The 26,198-nt window shown below is 43.8% G+C and overlaps 1 protein-coding gene across 4 annotated transcripts in view; it reads left to right on the top strand.

Moving 5' to 3' along the window:
• The window catches only part of LOC115204149 (leucine-rich repeat transmembrane neuronal protein 4), a 65,377-nt gene that overhangs the window by 23,053 nt on the left and 16,126 nt on the right, over positions 1 to 26,198 (top strand). Inside the window, exons 2-3 of one of the 4 annotated variants that reach the window (XR_003880313.1) lie at positions 455 to 2,168; positions 5,342 to 5,691. Coding sequence is in view for 2 of the 4 variants with exons in the window: in XM_029769509.1 (XP_029625369.1) it covers positions 455 to 2,097; positions 5,342 to 5,344 (1,646 nt within the window). In the remaining 2 variants the exon portion in view is untranslated. Of the gene's footprint in view, positions 1 to 454; positions 2,169 to 5,341; positions 5,692 to 26,198 lie in introns of those variants that run through there. The other 3 variants (XM_029769509.1, XR_003880312.1, XM_029769508.1) reach the window with 3 other exon arrangements.

Below are 26,198 nucleotides of genomic sequence, written 5' to 3'. Positions count from 1 at the left end.
GCTGTCTGCTTCAGCATTAGAAATGTAAAAAGCTGTAACAGAAGACAAAGACCACTGCACAGGTTTACCGGGGTGAAAAGAGACCACACCAGTTACCCAAAACAAACATTGTGTGTGTGCACTTTGTCATAGCAAATGAAGTAGGCATGTTTTTTCACTGCTGTCTAGCAACAGACCTTGAAGGTATGGGATTCATAATGTACTCATTTCTCGTGCATCAATTTAAAATTGATTACAACGAGAATCTAAAAACATTCATTTCAAATCAAATATTTTTCAGAATGTCCTTTTACAATGTACGGAGCTTTCTTGAATGTGGCCATGATAAACGTACTCTAATTTAACTATACAATTATTAGTATTTATCCTTTTATGGCTATTTCCATGGATCAACATTAGTAAAAATTCCTCTCTAACATGCCTGCTTCTTCTCTCTCGCTGTCTCTCTATCTAGGTTCCAGGCTGTGTGATGGACGACCGGCGCACCTCATCCTCCTCCTGCTCCTTGTCCTCCAGGCCATGGTGCCGCTCTGCTCTGGTGAACGCACCTGCCCTCACAGCTGCCGTTGTGAGGGGAAGATAGTCCACTGCGAGTCAGCTGGCTTCTTGGACGTCCCTGAGAACATCTCAGTGGGCTGCCAGGGCCTCTCTCTTCGCTACAACGACCTGCACACGCTGCTCCCCTACCAGTTTGCCCACCTCAACCAGCTCCTCTGGCTCTACATGGACCACAACCAGATCTCTTCTCTAGACAGTCGGGTCTTCCAGGGAGTCCGCAGGCTTAAAGAGCTGATCCTCAGCTCCAACAAGATCTCTCAGCTCCACAACGCCACCTTCCACGGGGTGCCCAACCTCCGCAGCCTGGACCTGTCCTACAACAAGCTGCAGGTGCTTCAGCCGGGGCAGTTCCACGGCCTGAAGAAGCTGCAGAACCTCCACTTGCGCTCCAACGGCCTCACCATAGTCCCCATCCGGGCCTTCCTGGAATGCCGCAGCCTAGAGTTTCTGGACCTGGGCTACAACCGTCTCCGGGCCCTCACCAGGACCACCTTCCTGGGGTTACAGAGGCTCATGGAGCTGCATCTAGAGCACAACCAGTTCTCTCGGATCAACTTCTTTCTGTTCCCACGTCTTGCTAACTTGCGGGCGCTCTACCTGCAGTGGAACCGCATCCGAGCAGTCAACCAGGGCCTTCCCTGGACTTGGCACACGCTGCAGAAACTGGATCTGTCTGGCAATGAGATCCAGACGCTGGACCCTGCCGTGTTCCATTGCCTGCCTAACCTCCAGACCCTCAACCTGGAGTCCAACAAGCTGTCCAACGTGTCCCAGGAGGCAGTGTCTGCATGGATCTCCCTGAACTCTATCAACCTTGCAGGTAACGTGTGGGACTGTGGGACAGGCATCTGCCCCCTGGTGGCCTGGCTGAGGAACTTTCGTGGCACTAAAGACACGACCATGATATGCAGCAGCCCAAAGCAGCTCCAGGGAGAGAAGATTATGGAGGCTACGAGGAACAATGGAATATGTGAGGAAGCTGATTACTTCCAGACAGAAACCCCTTCACCAACCCCGGATTTCATTGAAACGACACCCGACCCAACCCCTGCCCCCACCAGCCCACTTCCACCCCTGCCTCCACCTACCACCCTGGCCCCTCTACCCCCACCTCGGCCTCAGTCCCCCCCCCGGCCTACTTTTCCCAGCCGGGTAAGGATTGACCCCAGAGACTCCCCTCCCCGGGCTCCTCCCTCCCTCCTCAGCCTGGTGGTGACTCAGCCCCCAGAGCCGGAGCACATGTCCTTCCACAAGGTGGTGGTGGGCAGCGTGGCACTCTTCTTCACCATGTCACTCGTCCTGACCGTCATCTACGTGTTATGGAGGCGCTACCCGAATGCGGCACGGCTCCTGCAGCAGCGCTCCGTGGTGGGCCGCAAGCGGCGGAAAAAGAGCCCGGAGCCTGAGCAAAACCTGAGCTCCCAGCTGCAGGAGTATTACATGAGCTACAATCCGGCCGCCACCCCGGAGGGCTTGGAGGTGCTGGGCAACGGGACTGGCTCCTGCACCTGCACCATCTCTGGCTCCAGGGAATGCGAGGTATGACCCGTCGCATCAGCCTTTAAAAACAAAACCCAAAAAGCAAAAACACAAAGGCTCAAGAGAGAGAGGTAAATCCTTTTTCAGGCATGAACTGTTTAGAGAGACTTTGAATCAGGGCTAAGCACCCTTGACTCTTGGTTCATAACACGCTCGACTTAGAACTTTGAATGTTTCCAATTATTTCTGCGGTTTTCATTCATAAATTGAATTGGACACTGGAAACATGAAAATTACATTTAGAACCAGGAGGCAACGGTAACCTAGCTCAGGTTCAGAGAGCTGCATTATTGCACTGCCACATGTGTCATTGGCTTTAATGCATTTTGTTCACTTTTTTCTTTGTATAGTTTATTTGCCAATCAGCTTATTTTTGTTCAGCGTTACACTTCAGCAGCGTTTTGAAGCACAATTCTTAATCATGCACACACTTTTTGCATGGCTCCAGTGACAGGTCCTGTATACTTGCACACTGTTCCTGCTTCAAGGTCTCACACAAGTCATTGCTACGACATCATGGCATGGCTCACTGGATGCTTTGATATACAGAACCAGTAAACGTTTGGACGCACCTACTCATTCCGGGGTTTTTCTTTATTTTTTACTATTTTCTATATTGTAGAATAATTGTGAAGACATCAAAACTATGAAATAACACATATGGAATCATGAAGTAACCAAAAAAGTGTTTAACATATCAAAATATACGTTGTATTTTATGTTCTTCAAAGTAGCCACCCTTTGCCAAGATTGTGCAAAGCTGTCATCAAATCAATCTCTCAACCAGCTTCATGAGGTAGTCACCTGGAATGCATTTCAATTAACAGATGTGCCTTGTTAAAAGTTAATTTGTCGAATTTCTTTCCTTCTTAATGCATTTTAGCCAATCAGTTGTATTGTGACAAGGTAGGGGTGGTATACATAAGATGGCAATATTTGGTAAAAGACCAAGTCCATATTATGGCAAGAACAGCTCAAATAAGCAAATAGAAATGACAGTCCATCATTACTTTAAGGTAATTACTTGAAGGTCAGTCAATGCGGAAAACTTCAAGAACTTTGAAAGTTTCTTCAAGTGCAGTCGCAAAAACCATCAAGCGCTATAATTAAACTGACTCTCATGAGGACCACCACAGGAATGGAAGACCCAGAGTTACCTCTGCTGCAGAGTTCAAGTAACAGACACATCTCAACATCAACTGTTCAGAGGAGACTGCGTGAATCAGGCCTTCATGGTCGATTTGCTGCAAAGAAACCACTACTAAAGGACACCAATAATAAGAGACTTGCTTGGGCCAAGAAAAACGCGCAATGGACATTAGACCGGTGGAAATCTGTCCTTTGGTCTGATGAGTCCAAATTTGAAAGTTTTGGTTCCAACCGCCGTGTCTTTGTGAGACGCAAAGTAGGTGAACGGATGATCTCTGCATGTGTGGTTCCCACCGTGAAGCATGGAGGAGCAGGTGTGATGGTGTGGGGGTGCTTTGCTGGTGACACTGTCAGTGATTTATTTAGAATTCAAGGCACACTTAACCAGCATGGCAACCACAGAATTCTGCAGCGATACGCCATCCCATCTGGTTTGCGCTTAGTGGGACTATCATTTGTTTTTCAGCAGGACAATGTAGAAAATAGTAAAAATAAAGAAAAACCTTTGAATGAGTAGGTGTGTCCAAACTTTTGACTGGTACTGTATATGTGTTTGATTGTATAAGTGTTTATTATGTGTAGTACACTCAATGTGTGTGAGTAAATGAGTGTGAGTGTGTGTGTGTGTGTGTGTGTGTGTGTGTGTGTGTGTGTGTGTGTGTGTGTGTGTGTGTTTAGTCCATAGGTGCCTTTCAAGGTCAAAATGAAAGACAGGGCAGGGGTTAGTTTAAGGCAGCTAGCTTACCCGTACTTGTCCAAACTGGAAAGGTTAGCTCTCCACCTCATTTGATGCCAAATAAATAAACTCCAAATCGATTCAAGCCAAATCACAACATGGATTAATGAGGTATTGATCAGCCTCAATTGGATGCCTCATAACAGAGTGACTGGAGCTCCCTGTCCTCTAATGTGGCAGAGTAGAAAAAGAAGAGGTCCCAGTCCGCATGGCTGCATGCCCATTACTGGTGGTTTATTTCACTTCCTCAGTGGCCCTGTACGAGCCACATGGTCCACCTGCCTGCCAGGCTGCAGTAGCTACGGCCCTCTTTAGCCTAATCTCTTTAGCCACTTAACTCAACAGTGTGTTTAGTAAAATAGTAGAGGGCATAGAGGAAGGGGCATTAGCTCCCGCCTGTTTTGGGAAGATTTATGGTAATCTCAAAAGAGCCATAGCGATATGTGTAATCCCAAATCTTATGAAATGCTCATTAATGCGGATGGATCCCAACTGCCTGCCAAGATGAGGCACCTATTTATACCCAGTACCAGGGTAATTACAATCACCAGCCATCGCACCGCGTCTGCGTTTGATCTCAGGAAGCATGTTTTCCTGCACAGATGTGCTGTTTTATAAAAGGATATTCACCTGAAGTGATTTCGTAAAAGGGGATTATTTATGTTCAGAGAGGAACTGTTTTGGAAGGAGGAGAGAAAAAACACACTCCACTGGAAGGAACCAAAGATCACAGGAAGCAAAAATTTAAACCATGTAAATGTTTGGTTTGTAAGGAGGAAATTAATTGACACACTCAGTGGTTTTACAGGTTGAATTAATGATTCAATGACAGCGCTGCAAAACAAAACAAGTCCACAGAGCCCATGTTATCCATATTAATTATCACATTCAACATTATCCTTTCTGCTGACTGCAGTTTGTGAGAATTATTTTTTTATCAAGAGTTTAGATTTTTGCTCAGTAAGCCTCCAACATCATTAATTGTATTGAAGAAATAAGGTGTTTATTTAATATCAGAACTCTCATGGCACCGATGTAAAAATTTTATTCTGCTCAAAACCTTTTCTAATAATTTTTATATGCCTAACGTTTCATGAGTTATTTCAGAAATATGACATGAATCACCTATAGGCACCAAGCTACCAAGCCATTCATTATAATTCCTCTGACTGGCAAAGCAACTCTATGACAAGGAGAGCTGTTGCGTAACTAATTATTTTTGCACTCTGTCAACGCGTTATGCCCTTAATCCATGGAGATAGAGAGACCTCTTATTACCTGCAGTGTGATTAACTCAACTTTAAAGGCTGGCATACTATTTCTGATTGGAACTTCATTCATTGTTTCTCCCAATTACAGTGACAATGTGAATCTCATCCCTTCAAACACAGACACTCTTCTCCCTGTTCTCTGCAAAGTACTAAAGGGGTTCTGCAGAAGTTTTTTCTATGTTATGTTGTTGCTCATTTCGGTGAACGTTTAATAATTGAGGAGCAGGCGTCAGCTCGGTTTAACTTGATGAAAGAGCCATATTGCCGGCCGGCACAGCTGGCTGTGCCTTTCATTATGGCTCAGCGCAGTGCAGGCAGTCCCAACGGAAAACGGTGAGAAAGACTGGGAGCTGCGGCACGATCTCAACTGTGCCTGTGATGAAATAAGAAACAGGATGAGAGAGGAATGCTGTATACCGGGTCAAAGCCGAATTAAAGCACAGAGGAGAAAGTATCATAGATGGTGTGAATTTTCCTCTGTGGCTGTTTCAATTTGGTCATGTTCGGACTCACCAAAACTTTATTTCAGAATGATGATGTTTTGTATCATCATGATGATGTGGCCGGTGACACTTTCCTTCTTGTAAGTACAATATCTTGAAAACTTGACTGCTGACATGCAAAACATTTTGGGACTGTATCAACAGTGGACTGTTGGATTTTCCCTTTAAAAATAAATAGTTTCACCATATTTGACATTTATATTTTATATTTTAGTCATTCAGCAAACACTCTTATCCAGAGCGACTTACACTTAGTGCATTCATCTTAATATAGCTAGCTGGGACAACCACATATCACAGGCATAGGAAGTACACTTTTCCTCAATGAAGTGGTTATCAGCAGAGCTAGAAGTGTTGGTTCAGGAAATTCATTTTTATTTGTATTTATTTTTAAAAACAAGAGTTCAGTTCACGTAACAGGGTTGACCTTAAAATGAGGGATATTTAAAAAAAAATATTTACCTTAAAATGAATCACTAAGCACATTAAATAATTATGATCTTCAGAAATGACTATGTCAAAGCAACAAAATAACTAGGGCTTTACAATGATGGTGAAAACTTGGAGAAATGTTGAGGTTTAGTAGGTTAAAATATTCAGAGAAGTCACAAGAGTGTGCACAGAGGAACATGTTAAAATGCTGAATTTCAGAACTTTAGCAGGTCTTTATTCATATAATTTTTTTTTAATGTGGTCTATATTAAAGGACACAATTTAATATAACAGGCTTTTAAAATCAATGTTTTACTTAAAATATGTAAAGGGTCACAAATGGGACTTATTTTGTGGAACGACCCTTGTAGGAAGGCATATCTCTCGCGTACTAAATCAGACTTAAGTCTTCTTCCTTCTCAAAACTCTAATAATTGAGAAGAAGTCGGCCATGCATTTTGTTCCAAGAGCTCAATTAGAAGAGATTTACATTCAGGCAGCTCCAAAACACTAGAATTTGTATTTAATTACCTGTACAATGCCCCCCTCTGAAATGTCTTTTCAAATAGAGAGAAAGAGTGTTTTCTTGGCAGTGGTAATGGAAAATAGCACTGAGACAGAAAACTGAGAGCATAGGCACAATACCTTTTCATATGGTAGAAGTCATAACAGAGATGTATTTGAACTTATTGGCTGAAACACAATGAACCACTCAGGAAATAACAGACAAGGTTTTATGATGAAAAACTGCGGTTTGGTGCAATTAATGGAATAATTTTACATTGAAGAGTGCTTATCATGATAAGCATTCAATCAGCATGATAGTTTGAGTATTAGTATGGTGCATTGCTTCAATTGAGTAAGCCACTTTTCCTCATCAGGAAATGATGAGCTACTCTCCGCTCACCACTACTAGATAGAACTGTTTCAGTAATCTGTTAAGTGATTGAACATTGTCTACTTCCTCGATAGATATGGTCAGAATAGGCCGTTTAAAGGCACTTAACAGTCACCAGCGATGAGCAGTTTTATGTTCCCTTTCATCTAAAACCTAAATGGAACTGCTTCTCGTATACCAAGTCCCTCACATGTACACGCCTTTCTGATGGCCTCTAGGGCACCATCCCACTTCTGACACCAATGTAGCGAATTTCGGGGGGTAGCCCAAAGATGTTGGCTTGACAGCAGCAGGCTTGACGAGGTCGCTAGGTGTTGGGTTAAGGTTGCTACAGTATGTTTATTAGTGTGATATCTTGTTTGTTATGATTATGAACATATTGCTACATATGAGTGCTAGGAACAGGTTACTGGCTACCTCAACGGCTGTGGAAATTCAAACTGAAAAATAAATGTACAGTATTAGAATTTTTGTGTCAGATATTTCCATGTCATAAGATTTCAAGTCAGGTATCGCTAACTACCTTTTTGATCTGCTTCTCTACTCAAAGAGAGCTGCCCCCTATTCAAAGCCCTCTATGTATGTAAGAAGGTAAAATGTTCTTTAATTTCAAATAAACTATCATCTCGTTTTCATACCCCTGGATATTTATCTAGATTCTAGATATCGCTGCTGACATGATCTTGTACAATATATCGGAATCTTTGCATTGTGATCCAAGTTCCAATATAATATTACATCAGGCAGACACATGAATAAAAATCAGTGTCAAATCAGTGCCGCTATTGAGGTATTGTTCATGTCTATCTTGTGTTAGGGGAAATAAATGGGTCCTCCATTGGGTCCCCTTTCATACTGGGTCTACCCTGCAGCACAGAGTGACTTTCAGAGATGCCCCTCCTCCCCTCAAACAGCTTTGAAGACTGGGGGCATGTCTTGCAGCCCGACAAAGGCCTCCCTTGGCTAATTTCCCTTCAAGTCCCGTTCGACTTGACAGGCATTCCTCCAAACACCATTTACAGAATGCTTTCATTCTCCACTGCCTCTCCATCTCCTTCTCCCCCCTTTCTCTCTCGCTCTCTCTGCCTCATCGGCTTTAAGTAGCCATTAAGTGCTTAAACGCACACATTCCACTGAGGCTTCTTAATGAACATCCAATAGGTTCTGGTTTGATATTTTGTCCCCATTTATCAAATCCCGTCTCATCCCTCTTCACGGGATCTATGGTCTGCAAGAGAGCTGCTTAATGTGTGCGTCATCTGATCTTTTTCACTTACACTTTAATTATGAATTAACTGATAAATGAATTGATTCAGGGATCAGGTCAATATTGTCTCCGTAAAGAATAGGGGTGTAGGGTAGTCTCCCGGTTGGAGGGTTTAGGTGGAGGATGATGAACTAGTCCCTGAAAACTCTCCATCCATCTCTACATCACACTGCCAAGGAGAGTCTAAATCTGTCTATAAAAAGACAGTGACTGACAGAAACAAGACTAAATAGCATTGAGGCCTGTGAGGCAAACGTATGATCCACCTGATGGTTCTTTCATACCAATGTTGTTATCCCAAGCTTGAACTCCTGAGCTCTGTTTCTTAGGGGCATGACTTTGTTCCTCCTTGCCTAGATTGCAGGCATGACATCAAATTGGTGTCAGTGTGCAGTAGCTCCTCAGGACGCCCAGTGTGAAGACTGGCTGGATGGATAGGATACCCCAGGCCTATGCAGATTATTCCCTCATCCCAATCCACCTGCACTACAAATCAAATCTAATCTTATTTGTCACATACTCCGAATACGACAGGTGTAGACCTTACCGTGAAATGCTTAATTACAAGCCCTTAACCAACAATGCAGTTCAAGAAATAGTTAAGAAAATATTTACCAAATAAACTAAGGTGGGGGAAAAAAATTGAAAAAGAGTAACACAAGGAAAGAAGTTTTAGGTTGTAGTTATTATAGGAATTATAGGACTATTTTCTCTCTCTATACGATTTGTATTTCATATACCTTTGACTATTGGATGTTCTTATAAGCACTTTAGTATTACCAGTGTAACAGTATAGCTTCCGTCCCTCTCCTCGCTCCTACCTGGGCTCGAAACAGGAACACATCGACAACAGCCACCCTCGAAGCAGCGTTACCCATGCAGAGGAAGGGAAACAACTACTCCAAGTCTCAGAGCGAGTGACGTTTAAAACGCTATTAGCGTGCATCCGGCTAACTAGCTAGCCATTTCACATCGGTTACACCAGCCTAATCTTGGGAGTTGATAGGCTTGAAGGGGTGGGTATAATTTGTGGAACGTTCCAACAGGAATCTGTTCCAAAAAACGTAAAGTAAAAGGTTGTCAACCAACAACGCATACAAAGTAGCAACGCATACAAACCTAGCTAACTAGCTGCCGAATAGGCATCAACTCACCACGTAGCTTATTCTTAATGATTGTCCATAGGCAAACAGACATGTGAGGACAGACATTTTTCGGAATAAATGTGATGAGTGAAAAACGCAATGAAATAGACCACTCCCTACCCGGTATCTTATTCTGCTGCTATACAACTTTGTATGCGTTGTTTTTTGGAAACCTTGTTATTTACGAAGTTTTTGGAATAGATTCCTGTTGGAACGTTCCACAAATTATACCCACCCAGGTAGAAGTCATAAACAGGGCAATGCTTGAAGCACAGTGAAGGGCTGTTTGAATGAACGCTTACGAGCCTGCTGCTGCCTACCACCGCTCAGTCAGACTGCTTTATCAAATCATAGACTTAACTATAATATAATAAACACACAGAAATACGAGCCTTAGGTCATTAATATGGTCGAATCCGGAAACTATCATCTCGAAAACAAACGTTTTTTTCTTTCAGTGACATACGGAACCGTTACGTATTTTATCTAACGGGTGGCTAAGTCTAAATATTCCTGTTAGGCAATGATGTTTATGGTTAGGTACATTGGTGCAACAGCAGTACTTTTTTCGCAAATGCGTTTGTCGAAGTAGGCTGTGATTCAATGAAAATTAACAGGCACTGCATCGATTATATGCAACGCAGGACACGTTAGATAAACTAGTAATATCATCAACCATGTGTAGTTAACTAGTGATTATGTTAAGATTGATAGTTTTTTATAAGTCTAATGCTAGCTAGCAACTTACCTTTGCTTCTTGCTGCCCTCGCGTAACAGGTAGTCAGCCTGTTAATCCTTGTGGAGTGCAATGTAAGGCAGGTGGTTAGAGCGTTGGACTGGTAACCGAAGGTTGCAAAAACGAATCCCCCCCTGAACAAGGCAGTTAACCCCCGTTTCTAGGCCGTCAACCCCCGTTTCTAGGCCGTCATTGTAAATAAGAATGTGTTCTTAATCTGACTTGCCTAGTTAAAAAAAATATCTAAAAAAATCTCTCTCTATATATATATATATATATATCGGCAAATCGGTGGCCCAAAATACCGATTACCGATTGTTATGAAAACTTGAAATCGGCCCCAATTAATCGGCCATTCCGATTAATCGGTCGACCTCTAGTAATTTGTAAAGTGACTACGCATAGATAATAAACAGAGTGTAGCAGCAGTGTAAAAACAAAAGGGGGGGCAATGTAAATAATCCAGGTGGCCATTTGATTAATTGTTCAGCCGTCTTATGGCTTGGGGGGTAGAAGCTGTTAAGGAGCCTTTTGGTCCTAGACTTAATGCTCAGGCCTACCACTGTTGTGTTGTCAGCAAACTTAATGATGGTGTTGGAGTCGTGCTTGGCCACGCAGTCGTGGATGAACAGGGAGTAAAGGAGGGGACTGAGCATGCACCCCTGAGGGGCCCCAGTGTTGAGGATCAGCATGGCAGATGTGTTGTTGCCTACCCTTACCACCTTGGAGCGGTCCGACAGGAAGTCCAGGATCTAGTTGCAGAGGGAGGTGTTTAGTCTCAGGGTCCTTAGCTTAGTGATGAGCTTTGTGGGCACTATGATGTTGAACGCTGAGCTGTAGTCAATGAACAGCATACTCAAATAGGTGTTCTTTTTGTCCAGGTGGAAAAGGGCAGTGTGGAGTGCGATTGAGATTGTGTCATCTGTGGATATGTTGGGGCGGTATGCGAATTGGGTGGGTCTAGGTTTTCCGGCATGATGGCATTGACGTGAGCCATGACCAGCCTTTCAATGCACTTCATGGTTACCAACGTGAGTGCTAAGGGGCGGTAATCATTTAGGCAGGTTACCTTTGCTTTCTTGGGCACAGGGACTATGATGGTCTGTTTGAAACATGTAGGTATTACAGACTCCGTCAGGGAGAGGTTAAAAATGTCAGTGAGGACACTTGCCAGTTGGTCCGTGCATGCTTTGAGTACACGTCCTCGTAATCCGTCTGGTCCTGCAGCTTTGTGAATGTTGACCTGTTGACCTGTGTGATCACACAGTCGTCCGGAACAGTTGGTGCTCTCATGCATGCTTCAGTGTTGCTTTCCTCGAAGCGAGCATTAAAGCCATTTAGCTCATCTGGTAGGCCCGCGTTGCTGGGCAGCTTGCAACTGGGCTTCCTTTTGTAGTCCGTAAGATTTTTCAAGCCCTGCCACATCCGACAAGCATCAGATCCGGTGTAGTAGGATTCAATCTTAATCCTGTATTGACACTTTGCCTGTTTGAGGGCTTTGCAGGATTTCTTATAAGCATCCGGATTAGTGTCCCACTCCTTGAAAACGGCAGCTCTAGCCTTTAGCTCAGTGTCGATGTTGCCTGTAATCCATGGCTTCTGGTTGGGAAATGTGTGTATGGTCACTGTGGGGACGATGTCGTCAATACACTTATTGATGAAGCCGGTGATTGAGGTGCCATTGGATGAATCCCGGAACATATTCCAGTCTGTGCTAGCAAAACAGTCCTGTAGCGTAGCATCCGCGTCATCTGACCACTTCCGAGTCACTGGTACGTCCTGCTTTAGTTTTTGCATGTCAGCAGGAATCAGGAGGATAGAATTATGGTCAGATTTGCCAAATGGAGGGCGAGGGAGAGCTTTGTATGCGTCTCTGTGTGTGGAGTAAAGGTGGTCTAGAGTTATTTCCTTCTGGTTCACATGTGACATGCAGGTGGAAATTAGGTAAATTTGGCTCCCGAGTGGCGCAGCGGTCTAAGGCACTGCATCTCAGTGCTAGAGGTGTCACTACAGCCACTGTTTTGAATCCAGGCTGTATCACAACTGGCCATGATTGGGAGTCCCATAGGGCGGCGAACAATTGGCCCAGCGTCGTCCGGGTTAGGGTTTGGCTGGGGTAGTCCATCATTGTAAATAAGAATTTGTTCTTAACTAAATTGCCTACTTAAATAAAGGTTAAATATAATTATTTTTTAACTGATTTAAGATTGTCTGCATTTAAGTCCCTGGCCACTCAGAGCGCCGCTTCTGGATGATAATTTTCTTGTTTGCTAATGGCCTTATACAGCTCGTTGAGTGCGGTCTTAGTGCCAGCATCGGTTTGTGGTGATAAATAGATGGCTACGAATAATATACATGAGAACTCTCTTGGTTGACAGTGTGGTCTACAGCTTATCATGGGGTATTCTACCTCAGCCGAGCTATACCTCAAGACTTCTTTAATATTATACATCGCCACCAGCAGTTATTGACAAATAGACACACACCCCCGCCCCTCGTCTTACCAGACGTAGCCACATATAAGGGCAAAAGGCGAGACCCAGATGCAGACACAGGAGGCAGATGGTTCGAGTCTGTCGTTTATTTATAATCTAAAAGGAGTAGGCAAGAGAATGGTCGTAGACAGGCGAAAGGTCAAAACCAGATTCTAAGACCAAAAGGTAAAGTGTGGCAGACAGGCTCGATGTCAGGGCAGGCAGAAGGGTCAGGCAGGCAGGTACGGAGTCCAGAAAAACAGTCAAGGATCAAAACCAGGAAGACTAGAAAAAGAGAATAGAAAACAGGAGCACGGGAAAAACCGTGGGGAAAAAAAGAGCAAACCCCAGAAACCGCTGTAACTGCACCCTGGACATGGCTTGGGGCCAATCCACCACCGCTCTCACTTTTTCTGGATCCATCTGAACATTCCCTTCAGAGATGATGTATCCCAGAAAAGTGATTTTGGAGCGGTGAAACTCGCACTTCTCCGCTTTAACAAACAACTGGTTCTCCAGAAGGCGCTGAAGAACTTGTCGAACATGGAGAACGTGTTCCTGGGCAGAACGGGAGAAAACCAGGATGTCATCAAGGTATACAAAAACAAACCGATTCAACATGTCCCGGAGCACATTGTTAACCAGAGCCTGGAAGACAGCAGGAGCATTAGTGAGTCCAAATGGCATGACCAGGTACTCATAGTGTCCACTTGCTGTATTGAAAGCAGTCTTCCACTCGTCTCCTTCGCGTATCCGAACTTTGACTGGTCTCCCCACGGCAGAATAACAGCAAAAGGGGTACGGGTAATAGGAATTAGGGAATTCCCAGTCTGACTCAGAGTAGTTGTACCTACTAATGATCTAGGTCTCCTCACCGGAGAGGTAGCAATGAAATGCCCCTAGCACCGCATTACAGACAACTGTTGGAGCTTAGCTTATGTGAACGTTCCCTAGCCGATAATCTAGCTCTTCCCAGTTCCATAGGTTCTGGGGTTTCCGACTCATCCGTCGTTGATGATTCTCAAGGGAGCTCAGGTGGTTCAGATCCTCTCGGAAAAAACATCCTCGGGGACTTCCGGGTTCCCTCGGAGGTGAGCGAGCCACTGCAGATGAACGAGTGTGCCCGAGACCAGACCTCCTCTCACTCCTGCGTTCCCTTAGGCGTCCATCAATTCTAATGGTGAGGGCGATGAGGGAGTCGAGGTCCACCGGTAGTTCCCGAGCAGCTAGCTCATCTTTTACCACCTCAGATAATCAGTGAAGAAAAGTATCGAAAAGAGACTCCGGATTCCAGGCACTCTCGGCGGCCAATGTACGAAGATCCACGGCGTAGTCTGACACATTACGGGAGTTTTGACGTAATTCAAGAAGTTTACTGGCTGCCTCTCTCCCGAATACCTTCCTCACTTCTGCCATGAAATTCTCCAGATGACAACAAATGGCGGATTGTTGCTCCCAAACTGCCGTAGCCCAGGAGAGCGCCCTTCCCGACATTAGCATAATAACAAACGCTATCTTAGATCAGTCTGAAGGAAACAAAGATGGCTGTATCTCAAAAATAAGAGAGCACTGAGAAAGAAAACCCCGGCAGGTACCAGGATCCCCAGAATATCGCTCCAGAGGAGGTAAGTGGGGTTTTCGGCGAGCTGGGGTAGGCTGTACAAGCTCACCACTAATAGGGAAAAGATTACTGGGTGGTTGGGGATTCTCAGAGGTAGCAGGCAGCCTCTGAGTTAACTCCCTGATTTGCTCCATAATCTCCTTAAACCCTTGGTCGTGGCATTCCGTCAAGGAACGGAGCCCTCCCAGAAGGTCCTGTAACAGCTCCTCATGTCTCCTAATAGTGGCTCCCTGCAGGGAGACAGCGTGGCAGAGCTGATCCAAGTCTGCTGGGTCTGTCATGGCCAGTTCGTACTATAAGGGCACTAGGTGAGACCCAGATGCAGACACAGGAGGCAGATGAGGCAGAGGTCGTGGACAGGCAAAAGGTCAAAACCAGATTTTGAGACCAAAAGGTAAAGAGTGGCAGACAGGCTCGATGTCAGGGCAGGCAGAAGGGTCAGGCAGGCGGGTACAGAGTCCAGAAAAACAGGCAAGGGTCAAAACCGGGAAGACTAGAGAAAGAGAATATAAAACAGGAGCATGGGGAAAAACACGCTGGCTGTCTTGAAAACATACAAGACGAACTGGCACAGAGAGACAGGAAACACAGGGATAAATACACTGGGAAAAATAAGCGACACCTGGAGGGGGTGGAGACAATCACGAGAACAGGTGAAACAGATCAGGGCGTGACACTGCATGTCCTGCTGATACATGGAGAAGTTAGCCAGCGCTATATTATCCGTGTCGTCGTTCAGCTAAGTCTCGGTGAAACATAAGATATTACAGTTTGTTATGCCCCGTTGGTAGGATAGTCTTAATTGTAGATCGTACAGTTTGTTTTCCAATGGTTGCACGTTGGCAAATAATACAGAGGGAAGTGGTGGTTTACCTCTGCAAATTCTTCACGCTAATGACGGGCCTTGTCTTGACAAAGTAGTATAACCTTTGTGTCAGACTCATTAAATATCTTCGTCCAGTTTGAGGTGAGTAATCGCTGTTCTGATGTCCAGAAGCTATTTTCGGTCATAAGAGATGGTAGCAGCAACATTATGTACAAAATGAGTTACAAACAATGCGAAGAAACAAACAAAATAGCACAGTTGCTTAGGAGTCCGTAAAATGGCAGCCATCCCCTCTGGCGCCATTATAACCCGTCTGAGCTGTTATTTAAAAGCTGCCCTGGAGCTAAGACAAATAGGGAGAGAAAGTAGGCCTGTTTTATAGCAAATCTAAGACTAAGACGGTGAGGGGAGAGATTCTAAGACTGATCTGCTGCTGTGACACCGAAAGGAAGCAAACGCAGTGGCAGTGTGGCACCTTATATCAAAGCTACCCCCTCCATTACCTTAAATTGAATTTTGTAATCTTCTACCTGCTTCTGTTTCCTTTTGCCACCGGCGCTGGCAGACACTTTGTACTGTGTCCACGGATAACAGTAACATCCACCCACCTTCCAGCTCACCCACACACACTGCTATAGTATACATACTGCAACGCAGAGTTGCAGACACACACACATACACGTTTGTGCGCAGGCTAGCACTCAAGCTTGCGCACGCACGCACACACACACAAAGTCCAATCACATACAGAAGGTGATTTTAAGAGTGTGTTATTCTTTCAAACAGACAAAAACTACTTTACAGTATTGTCCAAGTGCCTCCACGCAGGTCATCAGTGTCAAGCCATTTGTCTTATTAGAAACCCCAACCCCATTTATTTTGCTGCCTTCCCCTCCTCACTTCCTTGTATCCCTCTGGTCCATAAGCAAGGAGAGGTCAATTAAATGGGCTGATGGACAGAGGGGAAAAAAGCCTGCAGGGATTCAGCTGGGATTGAAAGCAAAGAATGAGCGGCTCCTGCACTCCAGACTCTATATCAAGATGACGTGGGAGGATAATGTGCCATCAGCAAGGAGATGGCATTAAATGAACTTTGATCAGGGAAACATGGATCCAGCGCTTGAGAGAGGCTTAAGTCCTACAGCTCAGTCTGTCCCTTTACTGAAGGGTAAAGGAGGAGATATGGATCTGCGTCTAGGCACGCCTGGTCTACAGGACAGTGAACCTTACCAGTTAACACTGGGAACCACAAAGGACTTTCATCTGACAAGCGAATATAGCTGTTTCCCTTTTACTTGCTGAATACAATTACATGTCACATACGGCAGTTTCTAAAACATGATTTTGTCTTTTCACCTATTTTCTGAAAATACAAAGTAAGGTATTTTCATACGTAGATACACATACCACATTTCCTTTCAGAGTATTGTCTGAATAGTTACATTTTGGCATCTTCACAGTGTGGCTATTTTAATTGTAGAGCCCAAAGCTAAGGAGTCCAGAGCCCCAAGGTCTCATAGAGACAATATCATTTGATAAGGAGATCCTAAAATGCATTGAATATCTGCGCTGTTGAGACATTGCACCCTTTTTTCTCGTATCAATAAAAATCTATGCGAACCATCAAAAAAGCATAAAGCAACAGTGTTTTTGTCGATTCCCCCTCCTAGCCACTAACTGTACATCACATGATTTGACTGTACCATTCCTAGGGTTGCTTGAGTGGAGGCATATTAGAGGGCTTCAATTCCTTTGAAAGCAATGGACTAAACAATGCCCTGTGTCACCTCTGTCATCTCCTCCTGAAGACGAATACATTAATAGAAAGACTGTCATTGAAAACCAGATCAACAGCACCAGCAGGCATCAACACGACTAACTTCTGCTTTGAAGATTAAAATGTTTTATATCATGGACAATGTTTTGCCCATAACGTTTTTACAGAACCTATTTGCAGCTTTGTTCTCTTGTCACATTAATTTTAATTCACAAAGACTTTGGCTCTCTTTCTTAGCAAATGTTTGAATTATTAAAGGGTGGTTTTCAGAGGGGAACGGAGACATTTGTCGAGATCCACATCTTTTTTAAACGTGCCCTATAGGCATATACGTTCACTCTGTGCCTGTGTTAGGCCACAGTCACTATCACAGTGAGACTACAACCCACGCTTCCTGTGTTCTTTACTTATTTTCGCCAGTTTTCCAACAAAGCCACTTTTCTACTCAGTGGTATTACAATACGATCCTTCTTTGTGCACAAATGAATGATGCCGCTTGAAGAATAATGGTGGGAGGAGATAGCCTTGTTTGCCCTAATTTAACCACCGAATTACAGATAAAAAAGGCTGATTTCTTTGTTAGATATTCAAGGTGGAGAGCTTATCCCTATTTAGGTCGTTTGATAAAACATGAATAAATGGATAAATACATGGATTAAAGAGGTACACTCAGTCAGCGACAGAAAACTATTTTAACCTCTTTGTAATATATTTTAATTTGTATTTAACCTTTATTTAACTAGGCAAGTCAGTTAAGAACACGTTTTTATTTACAATGACGGCCTACCGGGGAATAGTGGGTTAACTGCCTTGTTCTTTGTTGGGATGAAGACTTTGTTGGATTTTTTAAAATATATTTGTTTGTGAGTGCATGTGTCTGAGAGAGGGAGGTATAGAGTGAGATTGTGTTGGAAGGAAGCTGCCGCTCCTAATGGTGTCGTGCATCACTGTCATAAATCATAAATCATAACACACACATACGCAGGCACACACACACAATTTCATTGTGGCATGTTTGGTTAGATCCTCTACAAGTAAATTGCATCACATTTCCTTTGAGAGATCCTTGAGCCACCACCATTCCTAAAGCATGGCTTATGTGTCTTTTTTCTGCTGTCTGCAATGCATGTACAGTATATACACAATCATTCTCCACCGCCACCAGGATCTTATCGCTATTCTATCACATGCTTAGTGACTGCAGCAGTCCATAGTTAAATCCTATATATGATAATTTGTTCCAATATATCTCAGCTACTGCCTGTGCTGGCTGCCTGCCTACCTTTGTAAGGCTCCTGGAGATTTGTGCACCCTGTCACGCTGAAGTTTTGCGTTCCAGTTTGAGTCATGATACACGTCTCTGGGCAAAATATTACTCTTGCTGTCAAGATTTATATATTCATGCATTCATGCTTTCAGCACTACAATTAATCTGTGCTTTTATTATTTTCTTCTTAAGGAGGGGGGGAAATGGTATACATTCAAAATAAGATAATAATTCAACACTATATTTAGACATCGTATGATGTGATCACATTGTCCTGTAATAGCACAGTATATTGGGCGGTAGGTAGGGACCTCCATGAGAATGTGATCAAAAGAGTTCCTATAAACATCAAATTTGCCTCCAGTATAGTTACAGATGGTTGGTACTCCATTTAGCTTGTTTGTTTTTAGATCTACCGATGTCAGATCCTAATTTGACCCGTTTCGTTGCAGCAGGAAAATAATCCTGCAGCAGGAGGATTTGAATATCTGAATAAATATTTTGAATTACCTCCAGGGAGTAGCTGGAAGCGGTGTTTGTATACAATGCACACTGTACCTACATTGTACCTTATGTAGGCTATGTGCAGGCTACAGCACGTCTCGTGTTAATTCTTATGTGGATTATCATAAATTGACATATTTGTAGGGGTAGATGTATTTTTGTTAGGGAAAATCTGTTTTTGTTAAATCAATTGTTTAATTATATTTTGAAGGGAAGCAATACCCACAGCCACTGACTCCAGCACACATATGACAGAGTTGGCATGGGTTTGAATCTGGTCCACTGCTCATGGATGAACATCTATTTCTGATGCATTAATTCTGCGTGGTTGCTGGGTTAAGACAGAAACAACTCAAAGGTTAACAGTTTATGCATTAATTCTGAGTGATTAAGGTTAGGGATATGGCAGGGGTAGGCAACCCTGGTCCTGGAGTGCCGCAGACACTTCATGTTTTTGATTTAACTGACCTGGAAGACCGGGTGTGTTGAATTTAAGCCATCACTAAATTGATCAATTAGCTCAGTTGGTCAGGTGTGGTGCCTAGGTGTAACATCCTGCACTCTAGGAACAGAGTTCTCTACCCCTGGGTTATGGTTTGAGGAAGGCTGACAACAATGTCTATGTTTCATCAGTATTAATCATATTCTTGGTGCTTGCTAGAGCATCGTGAACTGCCGTAGCGCAGTGGTCCAAGCAGTGCCCTCTGGGTTCGAGCCTCATGAGTTTGCGCGCACTGCTGGCCGATATAGTGACCAGCCTGAGCCTACTATAGGCCCACAAGTTAATTGTGTTTGTTTCAATATTTTCCAGTAAAATGAATATGATAATTTACACATCAAACAAAAGTGTCTCACCCTTAACAAAATTGTCTTTGGATAGGCTCATGCATAAACATCTTGACAGCTTTACGAAATGAAATATTAAAGCCACACAATACATGCTTTCAATCCTCACCAAAGAACAGAACTATATTGACAAATTATACATAGCTGAACTATAAAATGTGGACTAGTATCCACACTGGAGGAAAGTTGATCATTCTACAGTAGGCCTACATTTGTCAATCAACTGATGGCCCAAATCAACTCATCAATTCAGCCAGAGACACACAATCTGTAGCCTATTATGGGGTTTCACACCTTTCATTATGTGACAATAGATAGGCTAATCAAATAACAAGGAGCCTATTGCAACCATCGATGGAACTAGATTATCGCCATCTGACACCTTATTAAACCATCAGCACGGGCTGATCTCATTTGCCTCATTATTGGTGACCTTATTACGGCCCCCTAAAAGATGATGTTGGTGTTACCCTTATGCCTCGATCATGTGCTAGTCAGAACTAGGAAACTCTGAAATGTCCAACTTGCTAACTGGTTGTAGTTATACATGTGCCGTTACACAAGTCCTGCTTGCAACCAGTCTTTCAATTTATGTTCGCCCTCTGATTGGTATTGTAATCTGAACAATTTAGTCCTTTTTGAACAGACTAAGGGCGATTGTACCCCATTCCATACAATAGAAATAAACAGTGGTGTAGTGGTTCCTGGAGAAGCGGGTATACTCTAATTTACCAAAAATTTGCCAAACGGCCCGCCAAATCATATACCCTCAGCAAAAAAAGAAACATCCCTTTTTCAGGACCCTGTCTTTCAAAGGTAATTTCAAAAATCAAAAAAACTTCACAGATCTTCATTGTAAAGGGTTTAAACACTGTTTCCCCATGCTTGTTCAATGAACCATAAACAATTAATGAACATGCACCTGTGTAACGGTCGTTAAGACACTAACAGCTTACAGAAGGTAGGCAATTAAGGTCACAGTTATGAAAACTTAGGACACTAAAGAGGCCTTTCTACTGACTCTGAAAAACACCAAAAGAAAGATGCCCAGGGTCCCTGCTCATCATGCTGCAAGGAGGCATGAGGACTGCAGATGTGGCCAGGGAAATAAATTGCAATGTCCGTACTGTGAGACGCCTAAGACAGCACTACAGGGAGACAGGACGGACAGCTGATTGTCCTCACAGTGGCAGACCACGTGTAACAACACCTGCACAGGATCGGTACATCCGAACATCACACCTGCGGAATAGGTAATGGATGGCAACAACAACTGCCCGAGTTACACCAGGAACGCACAATCCCTCCACCAGTGCTCAGACTGTCCGCAATAGGCTGAGAGAGGCTGGACTGAGGGGTTGTAGGCCTGTTGTAAGGCAGGTCAAATCAAATGTATTTATATAGCCCTTCTTACATCAGCTGATATCTCAAAGTGCTGTACAGAAACCCAGCCTAAAACCCCAAACAGCAAGCAATGCAGGTGTAGAAGCACAGTGGCTAGGAAAAACTCCCTAGAAAGGCCAAAACCTAGGAAGAAACCTAGAGAGGAACCAGGCTATGAGGGGTGGCCAGTCCTCTTCTGGCTGTGCCGGGTGGAGATTATAACAGAACATGGCCAAGATGTTCAAATGTTCATAAATGACCAGCATGGTCAAATAATACTAATCACAGTGGTTGTCAGTTGGCTTTTCATAGCCGATCATTGAGAGTATCTCTACCGCTCCTGCAAGGTCCTCACCAGACATCACCGGCAACAACGTCGCCTATGGGCACAAACCCACCATCCCTGGACCAGACAAGACTGGTAAAAAGTGCTCTTCATTGACGAGTCGCAGTTTTGTCTCACCAGGGGTGATGGTTGGATTCACGTTTATTGTCAAAGGAATGAGCGTTACACCGAGGCCTGTACTCTGGAGCGGGATCGATTTGGAGGTGGAGGGTCTGTCATGGTCTGGGGCGGTGTGTCACAGCATCATCATCAGACTGAGCTTGTTATCATTGCAGGGAATCTCAATGCTGTGCGTTACAGGGAAGACATCCTCCTCCCTCATGTGGTACCCTTCCTGCTGGCTCATCCTGACATGACCCTCCAGCATGACAATGCCACCAGCCATACTGCTCGTTATGTGCATGATTTCCTGCAAGACAAGAATGTCAGTGTTCTGCCATGGCAAGCGAAGAGCCCGGATCTCAATCCCATTGAGCACGTCTGGGACCTGTTGGATCGGAGGGTGAGGGCTAGGGTCATTCCCCCCAGAAATGTATGGTAACTTGCAGGTGCCTTGGTGGAAGAGTGGGGTAACATCTCACAGCAAGAACTGGCAAATCTGGTGCAGTCCATGAGAAGGAGATGCACTGCAGTACTTAATGCAGCTGGTGGCCACACCAGATACTGACTGTTACTTTTGATTTTAACCCCCCCCCCCCTTTTTTCAGGGACACATTATTCCATTTCTGTTAGTCACGTCTGTGGAACTTGTTCAGTTTATGTCTCAGTTGTTGAATCTTGTTATGTTCATACAAATATTTACACATGTTAAGTTTGCTCAAAATAAACGCAGTTGACAGTGAGGGGACGTTTATTTTTTTTGCTGAGTTATGAAGAATGCAACAAAGATGTAGAATCTTCTGGCCAAGTGCATAACGTTCCCTCAGTACTCACAACAAGCAAACTCTGACAAAAGTCCCTCTACTTCTATTCGATGTGGGAATGATGAATCATACACCTTATCGATAGCAACAGCTCATGGTCCTCCTGGAATCAGAAGTTTTTTTGACTCAATGGAGGAGCTGTATATGCAACTGGTTCACCTCTGATGCTCACAGGCAATGCGTATTGGAAGAGATTTTGTAATGTTCTTCGCCCAGCATACACCCTTCCAACCAGACATGCTTTATCTACTCATTTGCTGGATGCAGAGTTCAACAGAGTTCAAGTGAAGTTTAAGCAAATCATAGAGAAAGCAGACTGTATTGCATTCATCTCTGACGGGGTGGTTGAATGTCCGTGGGCAAGGAATAATGAACTACATCATCTCCACCCCTCAACCAGTATTCTACAAGAGCACAGACACAACATAACCACCAAGATGGCGTAGCAGTCAGACATCTTTGTCCTCGTCTTGTCGTGTCCCATGTATATATCTTTTTATATCTTTTTTCTTCGCATATCTTTTTTATATTTTTATAAACCTCAATGTCAGAATACTCTACTGCAACCCGCCTCACCCAATGTGGTGTGGATCTGCCTTATTCTTCTTTACTTTTGAACCGGAACCCCAACAGAAGCTAGCCAGCTAACTAGCTACTAGCTAGTAGTCAGCTAACCACTGCTAGCGGTCATCACCCTTTAGCTCGGAAAACTCTCGGCAGTTTGCACAATGCGATTCAAACCAGAGCATACTGGACTTATTTTCTCTCCATATCCCCGGATTCCTACCGTAAGCTCTGAACCTTTTCACCTGGATCATCGCAGCTAGCTAGCTGCAATCCGAATGGCTACTCCTGGCTAACGTCTCTGTCCCTGGAGCTAGCCCATGCTAGGCCCATCTCCCAGCTAGCTGAAGAGGTCCATCAGCCACTCCTGGGCTACAATACCTATTTTGCCAATTGGCTTGGACCCCTTTTACTGCCGGTTCGGAGCCCCACCGATCCTTCACGACTGGACTACCGATGTAATCTGCCCTAGGGGGTTCTTCAACTGGCTACAACGTTGTGAAGTCCCCTGAATGCCCATCTGCTAGCCTGCTAGCCGCAGCCCGCTAGCTGTCTAGAGCATATTGGACTGTTAGCTGAAGAGATCCATCGGCCAATTTCTTGGGCCACTACACCTATTTTGCCAATTGGACTGGACCCCTTTACTACACCGAACCCTATTAATCCACCACGACTGGTCTGCTGACGCAACCGCACCCGGAGGCTCCGCACGAGGAGGCTATAAAAGGCTTCTTCCGTCGCGATGTCCCTCTTCTGCTAGCTTGCTAGCCTAGGCCCGCTAGCTGTCTGAATCGCCGTGTCTCTAGCCAACTCTAGCCTGACAACAAGCCATCCTCAACAAGTTTGGAAATTGACAGTGAAGATGAGGCCTCAGAGTCTGATATTCAAGAGGTGGACATTGAGGAGGTCCAGGGAGAAGACATGGAAGCCTGAGAGGAAGACAACCAAAGCTTTAGTTTCTAGACTATCATTTTACAGATGTATGTTGAAAACGTTTTGAGAGATGCGATGGATCATCAGGGATCATTCAATATTCCCTTTCTTATGTTGTTCAGTGAAATCATCCCAAGATGAAGAGTCAACTCATTTAATTAAAGTTCAATTCGTAACTAAATAGTTGTTTTATTTCTATTGGAAGGATTTAATCATTTGCAGTTATGTGTACTTATGATAAGGTCAAAGGTTTATGTTTCTGGCAAAAAAACATAAACATTTAAATGGTATTAATATTCATTTGCATATATTTCCGTTAATTCCCATATATTCCCGTTAATTCCCACGTAAAGTTTCCACCTCTGAATATTCCCCAAAATGTGCAACCCTAGTGTAGACAAAGAAGAGCTCTCCAGTAGGTGTACCAAAACATTCAAGGGACATTTTCTCAAAAGTGGTGTTAAAAGTTTATCAAATTTCCTATTGTTTCTCAACTGCTGTGTGTGATATACCATTTCATAGCTCTGAGTCTTTACTTTAATCCAATGTAAAAAAATATATGTTTTTTAAAAATTGCTACAGAGGACCAATCAGTCATATATGTCTTCACATGCAAATAGCTCGATTAAAGTTCCCAGCCTCATAAACCCCAGCAATTATCCTGCTGTATCGTCCTGAGTAAACATATCTTAGAATGTTTGTGACTTTAATAATGAAGACGTGCTGTGCATAACGGGGCACATTGCTCTGGCAGCAATGCTTTATGTTTGTTGATTGCTTCCAAGTAAACGGTGATCAACACAAGGCAAAGACAAAGGGGCTCAAAACTATTTCTGTTCATCTTTCATGAAACCTTCAGGGAAACATAGGCCTGCACATTCAGTCATTTTTCCTTTTGTCTTGAATGCACTGAAGTAGGAGATTTCCGAGTTCCCAGATGTTTTGAACGTGGCAATAATGCCAACCCATACTACTAGCAATACAAACTGATTGTCATAGCTAGCCACCATGCATGAATCTGTAGGTAGCTAAAGCTAACCAACTACACTACATATACAAAAGTATGTGGACCCCTTCAAATTAGTGGATTAGGCTATTTCAGCCACACCCGTTGCTGACAGGTGTATAAAATCAAGCACACAGCCATGCAATCTCCATAGACAAACATTGGCAGTAGAATGGTCTTACTGAAGAGCTCAGTGACTTTCAATGTGGCACCATCATAGGATGCCACCTTAACAACAGGTCAGTTTGTCAAATTTATGCCCTGCTAGAGCTGCCCCTGTCAACTGAGGTTGAGTGGGGCAGTGGTGTTATTGTGAAGTGGAAACGTCTAGGAGCAACAGCGGCTCAGATGCAAAGTGGTAATCCACACAAGCTCACAGAACGTGACCACCGAGTGCTGAAGCACTCGTAAAAATTGTCTGTCCCTGGTTTGCAACACTCATTACAGAGTTCCAAACTGCCTCTGGTGGCAAAAAACAATAAATCAACACACTACACAGTTAGACAAAAGAGCTAAGAATGAGTTAGTCAAAGCAAGGAGTAAAATCATTGATGTGTAATAATGTGTTTGTGAATGTGATTGACTCTACATGCAGTGATGTGAGAAAATTGATAGGAGTACTCACAGTGCTTAGAGAGGAAACATTCAATGAGCGGGCAGATGAGACGTGGCTTCAGCTCATGTCAGGAGAGAGTTGACAATGGTAGGGGAGTGGTCATCACTTAAATCAGGTAACAGGAGGGGACTTAGCCGGAAATACAAATAGCAGATACATTCCATTGCAGCTGCGCTATCTTAGGTTTGAACAACAAGTTTGTCCATGAAGTTAAACACAGACTGCGCATCTCGGCCACTTGACACATCAAAGTAGCCCAAGAAAAGTTCCTGAATAAAGCCCTGATCATCCACGTACCTGAAAACTGAAAGCAGACTGGTGATACCATAGGTCCCAGAGTGGGGGGGGGATTTAACCTATTTATAATTTATAATCTACCTGTTCCGTCTCCTGTAATTTGAAGAAACTAATTTGAATGGAATAATATACAAAAAATGCTCAACTATCACTTTTCAATCTCTGTACAATGTCACCAACTCACCAAGATTCTCAACACATAGAACCCCCCCCCCATATTGCTCTGCGGCACAACCCCAATAAAACACACTAGGTTAATTCTCTGATCCCATTTTTTTGGTGTTTCACTATTTTTATTTGTATGAAATTTCACTGAGGAGGATGGTCCTCCCCTTTCTCCTCTGAGGAGCCCCCACTGGTGCCAACTGTAAAGTTTTGTGGAGGAGGAATATTGGGATAGGGCTGTTTTTCATGGTTCAGACTAGGCCTCTAACTTCCAGTGAAGGGAAATCTTAACACTACAGCATACAATGACATTCTAGATGACTCTGTGCTTCTATCTTCATGGCAACAGTTTGGGGATGGCCCTTTCCTGTTTCAGCATGACAATGCCCCCGTGCACACAGTGAGGTCCATACAGA

Source organism: Salmo trutta, chromosome 12, assembly GCF_901001165.1.
Source record: "Salmo trutta chromosome 12, fSalTru1.1, whole genome shotgun sequence".
NCBI lineage: Eukaryota > Metazoa > Chordata > Actinopteri > Salmoniformes > Salmonidae > Salmo > Salmo trutta.
The sequence above is the reverse complement of the archived record's forward strand: the minus strand, read 5'-3'. Positions and strand labels throughout refer to the sequence as shown.